Raw genomic sequence first — 6965 nt, forward strand, 5'->3', positions numbered from 1 at the left:
TCAGCATACTTTTTTTTTAAGTGGATAAAATCACCTGGTGGCAGTGAACGCACACACCTGTCTCTCCTGGTGCAGTGGAGACTCAAAAAAAAACCTTTAAAGCAGGGGTCAGTTCATGTCGAACGCAGTCTATTGACTTATGAAAGAGGAAAGAAATACCTGAGTATGTGACATGCGTCCTTCACATTCACTAAAGGGCAGGGCAGTGTCGAGTGTTTCTGACAACATCAAACATGACGCAGACGGGCTTCTAATTATGTAACTGTGAGTGTTTTTACCAACTAATTCTCTTTGTATTGTTGAAATGTCTTCCTCATGTCGTCTAGCTACAACGTCCCCCTGTTCAAAATCTCTTAGAAACATGGATGACGTGAGGGCAGAGTACAAAGACAAGGCTCAACACTTCAATCTGTGTCTCGTGTTGTCAAACTCAGTCTTCCTGCTTCCTGTCTCTCAACACAGCGGTGAAGTTCGGTCGCATGTCCAAGAAGCAGCGTGACAGTTTGTATGCCGAGGTTCAGAAACACCGTCTCCAGCAGCAGCAGCAGCAGCAGCAGCTTCAGCAGGGTCCCCTCCTCCTGTCCCACCCCAGTGTCAGCAGCCCGAGCCCAGGAGACGCTGAGACTCTGTCCCCTCACCACGGCCTGTCGTCCAACAACAGCATCGCAGAGTTTCCTGATGAGCTGGGCGGATACATGGAGCAGAGCTCCCCCGAGGGGAGATCGGTGTCCTCTAAGGTATGTGAGTCTTTCATGACGACAGCCTAAAATGAATCGACTAAGATATATAAATATTGATCGACCTCTTCCACAAACAGGAAGACTCTGGAGGAGGAGGAGGTCCATTCCTCCTTGCCATCCAGCCGTCCCCAGACCAATCGGGACTAGATATAAATGGCATCAAACTGGAGCCGCTGTGTGACTACGGGTCCAGCAATGGTTTCCTCCCATACTGCTCCTTCAGCAACAGAGACACGACGCCCACCGTGTCCATGGCCGAACTGGGTGAGAGGAAGCAGCTTCACGACACACTGAGATTGTTTGGGTGTCAAAAGAGACGATAAGTTCTTCTCATCCGTTAACGGCGACCTTCCCTCAATCGAGGATCCCTCAATAAAGCTCCTCACGTACAGTTTGTGACATGTATTGAAGCCATTAATGTTAAATGCATGTGTGGTAAACTGTGAGAGAGGGAGGTGGTTTAATAATAGCAGGAGGTTGGAGACTCATTAAATCTCTGTGTGATAATTAGCTGCCTGTTAATTAGAGCCAAGTGGGACATGGTGGGTGTTCGTTGGGGTGAAATCGTCCTTTCTTGCTCCCTACAGATGTTTTGATCTTTTAACACATTTATGTTAATTGCCCGCCGCACCCCAAATCCCGATCCAAAACTAGAACCATTTTTATTTGCTTTTTTGTACCTTTTGTCGTGTTGTTTTTGTCTCGTTGACGTAAAGTTAGTACTCGTACTAGTACTCACTTAATGCTGGAACAAGCAGCACTGAGGAGCCAGTTACAGCCAAAGACCAGGGGCCTTGTTGTTGTTGTTGTTGTTGTTGTTGTTGTTGTTTTCACTTTGTACGTCCATTCCTATGCTTGTGAACATATCTTAAGAACCTGAAGGAACTTTGGTTGAAATGTTCACTTGAACTTGGTTGTTAAAGATGAATTTACCTCGTGACTGAAGTCATTTCAAACTTTCTCATAGATTAGCAAATGAAATGATTACAATTTGATATTGGTAGTCAAAGGTCACATAAGTCTCAAATGTATTCTAAATTTGCCACAAATCTTCATACAGACTCGCACATGTTAATTCTACTTTTTCATCACTTCCCAATGTTCACCATCTCAGATCACCTGTGCCAGATAATCTCGAAGTCTCACCTGGAGACATGTCAGTTCCTGAGGGAGGAGCTGCAGCACATGAGCTGGCAGAGCTTCCCGCAGGACGAGGTGGAGAGCTACACGAGCAAGGTGCGTTCACTGCTCTCCTTCAGGGTTTTTTTTGTCAGTCAGAGTGAAACCGGATGTCGCACCTGCACATTTAAAAACAAACGCCGTGCTCTCTGTACGGTGTCTGAGCGTCTCTTCCGTCTCTCTTCTGTGCAGCCGCGGGAAGTGATGTGGCAGCTCTGTGCCGTGAAGATCACCGAGGCTATCCAGTACGTGGTGGAGTTTGCCAAACACATCGATGGCTTCATGGATCTCTGCCAGAACGACCAGATCGTCCTGCTGAAAGCGGGTGAGAGCAGCCGTCAGGGCTCAGCTTTAGAAAATATAATATTCCCTTTTGAAATATTGTTCCGATGTGTCAAAGATCATTTCACTCCAACCAAAATCAAAGGTGCTTTAATTAGTGATGACTGATTCATCCAGTGAATCTGATAGTGAGCAGCGAGTCATTAAATAACCATTATAACCCAGACATTAATCGCGAGTGTCTTTGTGTTTCACTGCCAGGCTCTCTGGAGGTTGTCTTTGTGCGGATGTGTCGCTTATTCGACTCGCAGAACAACACCGTTTACTTCGATGGGAAGTTTGCAGGCCCTGACGTTTTTAAAGCACTTGGTAAGTGAGTAGATTATGTTAATGTTCAATTTAATTTTTACTTCCTGCAGCTTTAACTTCAGCGTGTGTGTGTGTGTGTGTGTTTTCCCAGGTTGTGACGACTTGATCACGTCTGTATTCGACTTTGCTAAGAGCATGTGTTCGCTGCACCTGACGGAGGACGAGCTGGCTCTCTTCTCTGCATTTGTTCTGCTTTCTGCAGGTACGACACTTTGCATGTACTTCAGTTTGCTCAAATCCATCTGCAGCCATGTCAAACCTCTCTCTCTCTCTCTCTCTTTCTCTCTCTCTCTCTGTGTAGACCGGTCGTGGCTGCAGGAGAAGCTGCAGGTGGAGAAGCTGCAGCAGAAAACTCAGCTGGCTCTTCAGCACGTCCTGCAGAAGAACCACAGAGGTGATGGCATTCTGAACAAGGTATATGCACATTCCCTCGCCCCCTAACCCTAACCTGAACCATCACATGTAAATGCCTAACCCTAACATAAACCCAATTCTAACCCTAACTCTAAGACCAGGCTTCAAAATGTCCCCAAGAGTATAGGTCTGTCCCCACGAGGACAGAAAAACATGGAGGTGTGTACAGTTATTCCTCTTAGGAACCACAATTCTAACCTTAGCCCTTAACGTAACCACTTCCTGAGGTTCTGTCTCAATAGGACCAGGTTTTGGTCGCCATGAGGACCTGACAAGGAAACCAGAGAACCTGGAGAACATGCAAACTCCATGCTGAAAGGTTCTTGTCCCGACCGGGTCACAAACCCAGGTCTTCATTCTGCAAAGGCAACAGTGCTAACCGCTACACCGACCGTGTTGCTGCATTTAATCGCACCATGACGATAAATAGAGCAGATTTCATTCATTATCAGTATTTTGATGTCGGAATTTGATTACATGCAAATACGCTGTGTGGAAACACTCAAGAGTCTGTAACTCGTGTGTCACTTCCTGTCTTTGTCGTCTCCACAGCTCAGGTGTAAAGTCTCAGCGTTGCGTTCACTGTGCAGTCGACACACAGAGAAACTGTCTGCGTTCAGGTCCGTCTACCCGGACGTTGTCCAGACACACTTCCCTCCTCTTTACAAAGAGCTCTTTGGTGCAGAACTCGAACTGACCCTGCAGGTCGACGACTAAGCGGCGATTCACCGCAGAACTGACCGGCACCGAGCTGTTGGATCAGCTGCAGAGGCCTCGAAAGAGTCAAAGTGCTCATGCACTTTTCCCGGACAGCTGAGGCTTGGAGGATGGAGACATGGCGACATGTCACACGGCCCTGGGTTTGGACGCAGGGAGGAGTCAGGTGGTTTGTCTCCACCTGCATTAACACACGTCACGCAGCTGAATCGGATTCAGCTCGGATATTTTAATGGCCCTTTCAGGATTAACAGTTACATTTCCGCACGACTGCTTTTTCTAGACTTCAGCGCATCCTCTCGCGATCACGATCATTAAATGGCATCGTAACATTCGTTCACACGTGACTTGTCCTGGACGGATTCCCGCTTATGTGCGAGACACAACCGCAGGTCTGAACTGGAAGCAGCCAACGCCACATTCTGCTGGATAACATTGGTTTGTTATTATTGAGACACATTTTTGTAGTCACTTCTTTTCATGAAGTTTCCATAAAGCAAATAAGTGAAAGTCAGGCAGTTGTGTCTCATGGTGATGTGTCTGCTACCATTTTAATATCAAATCCTGAGGGTCAGTGTGTGTGTGTGTGTGTGTGTGTGTGTGTGTGTGTGGGGGTGGGTGGGGGGGAGTAGTTGTACAGATCTATTTATGATTAATCGTTTGACCTTTGATCCGCTGTGTTTGTTCGCAGGAGTACGTTTTCATGAGGAATCACAGACACCATACTTATCTCTTTATTCTTAATCTGGCAAAAACAACATGGTTGTAAATGTGAACCGGAGTTGATTTTCGTCTTAGATCGTGTTTTTAGAAACACTGACCTGGGAGGAGAAGAGAAGAATCTGCTAGAACGGAAAAATAAACATGTTACATGATGTGATAAATAAAAGAACTGCTCCATATGTTCTATGATTTCATTCATAGTCCACCGCCCATCTGCACTGTCACCATTAGCCTGCAGCACCATCTAGTGGTTACAATGCAAACTGCATCTATTCAGCTGTGTCATTTTGTTACTGTTTGTTTGCTTGTTGTTGACTCTAAGTCCTAAATCTAAGACAAAGGAAAAGATGATTCAAGTTAATAGTGATTTTCAAATTTTCATTGCTTATTTTGATGCTTTTGTGGTGAGGATTCAGTTTAGATGAGGGTGTAACTGAGGACAACAGAGAAAAAGAAATAATATCAGCACCAGGTTTGGTGTAATCTGTGGTATTTTATGATTTGGCATCTGGTTTACCTCTGGTTTGGGGTTAGGTTTACTAGGTTAGGTTACTGACAGACTCTTTTCATCCGAAAACTGGAATTTGTGTCACTTTAAAACTTCCCCACGGCAGAATCTGACGACAAACAAGCAGCAGATTCATAATGCAGTTGTATTAAATACAGATTTTGATTTGAAGTTTGAATAAAACAAAGAAAGATGCAGACTTTGAGGTGATCTCAGAACTAAAAAAAACCTGATGTCAAATTTAATCTCAAATCTGACGCTGCATTTCCTGGTTTAATCTACAACTGAGACTTCCTGTCGTTCACTGTACAAATTCCATGCCGTCATATATAATCACCTTCACACGTGAGGATAACCGTGCACACTGACCTTTAGCCATAACTGAATGTCAAGCAATAATGTAAATGTTGTATTTTATCTTTATTGTGTACAGTTTGGAAAATATAGCATGACAATGCAGATTCTAACAAGATTGACTTTGAGTCCTTTGTGTTATTGGCGCAACTACCTTGTCACATGATCACATTCCCTCCCTACACAGGTGAAGGCTACTGAGGGCGAAACTTCTTCTCTATTCATCCATATGCATCCTAATTTATAATTTGAAATGCACTGCTCTCTTTTAGATTTAGTTCAGCACTTTTTTGTTTTTGGTGTGTTTTTAATATTTTAATATGCGCGTGGTGCTTGTTAAACTTTATTGTTGGTGGGGTTTGAGACTTTCTCGACGCGCGATATGAACCACTTTTTCTCGGCAATATCTCTGCAATTACAAGCTCTATGTAAATTATCAGATCAGAGGAAATGCAGATGGAACCCAGCATAAATTAAGCGGGTTTTTTTTCCCTTGCCTAAAAAAATATTGCATTTTAAAGTGAATATCACCTTTAACAATATGCAGTGGGAGTTTAAAAGTCACGTGACAACATGTGGACATGAGCTGTGCAAAGTCTGATGCTGCTGAAGTGAAGCAGACTCAAATTACAGAGGTTTTAGTAAAGAGACGTCGAGGCGTTCTCTAGTTTGGCACCATCTGTGCCATTTGAGATCTCTTAGGTACCAAACTATTAAACCCATTTAATTTTATTTACATGTTTACTATTGAGCTCAAAATAGCCCATATCAATACATTACCCTATTCAAATAAAACCATACAAAATGATTATATTTGTCTCTAAAGTCACGACTTGGATGTCTTTACTTGCAAACGCAACCGAGGTTGCACGAGTAACAGGATGCAGAATTTCCCATTGCATTTGGTTTAAAATGGAGCAAAAAAGCTTCACACTTTCCTTTTCAAATCAATATTTAACTACATGAGACCACGCGCTAAATAAATGATTCCTTACTAAGATAACTATGCTAACAGTAGCAAGCCAAGCAACTGGTGTGACCTTTATAGTTTAAATGTTTTATCCTGACTGGTAAGAAACACAGAATTTATAATTATGAATATATGAGAATCTTTTCCCAGTTTCTTTGTTTGACCTGGTCAAATATGACTTAATATGAAGCAGCTGCTGTATCTGAAATGTACTGAAGAATAAAACAAAACAATAATCCTGTATCTGCCATTTAATCTGCACGGACAACAAAATCGAATGGATTATTTTCTTGGAAACATGTGTCTTCAACCAACTGTTCAGTGTAGCATCTGTGAATCACTGCACACAATTAAGCAAACAAAGGGAGGGAAAGGAAAGAGGTAAAGAAAAGAAAGAATAGAAAGGTAGAAGGTGGGGAAAAAGATAAATGGTTTCCTGAATGTGTTCCTCTCTCCAGCAGATGGCAGTAGAGTCTCACTGTATCTGCAGCCTGAGAGTTTATTATTTTACAGAATCAACAAAAACAGGAAAATGATGGCATTATTTGTTATTATTAATGTCATAAACAATACACTCATCATGATGTGTTGACAATGAAATTAGGAAATCATCACTTTAATCAAGGAGTTTATGACTTTACCTGTGTTTGTGGCTTGGTTTGAAAGGAAGAATCCAATCTGGATAAAGTGACAGACACTGGAGTGGGTT

General features: G+C 43.0%; 1 protein-coding gene across 2 annotated transcripts in view; it reads left to right on the forward strand.

The window, feature by feature from the left end:
• LOC122771961 (nuclear receptor ROR-alpha A-like) overlaps window positions 1–5406 on the forward strand; it is a 46774-nt gene extending 41368 nt beyond the window's left edge. For both annotated transcript variants that reach the window (XM_044029558.1, XM_044029559.1), the window contains 8 exons: window positions 463–737; window positions 818–1004; window positions 1855–1976; window positions 2112–2244; window positions 2463–2570; window positions 2662–2772; window positions 2872–2984; window positions 3537–5406. In XM_044029558.1, the coding sequence (XP_043885493.1) occupies window positions 463–737; window positions 818–1004; window positions 1855–1976; window positions 2112–2244; window positions 2463–2570; window positions 2662–2772; window positions 2872–2984; window positions 3537–3701 (1214 nt within the window). In that variant the 3' untranslated portion in view covers window positions 3702–5406. The remainder of the gene's footprint in view (window positions 1–462; window positions 738–817; window positions 1005–1854; window positions 1977–2111; window positions 2245–2462; window positions 2571–2661; window positions 2773–2871; window positions 2985–3536) is intronic.
• The last annotated feature ends 1559 nt before the right edge of the window (window positions 5407–6965 follow it).

This window comes from Solea senegalensis, linkage group LG7, assembly GCF_019176455.1.
Source record: "Solea senegalensis isolate Sse05_10M linkage group LG7, IFAPA_SoseM_1, whole genome shotgun sequence".
In the NCBI taxonomy this organism is placed as follows: domain Eukaryota; kingdom Metazoa; phylum Chordata; class Actinopteri; order Pleuronectiformes; family Soleidae; genus Solea; species Solea senegalensis.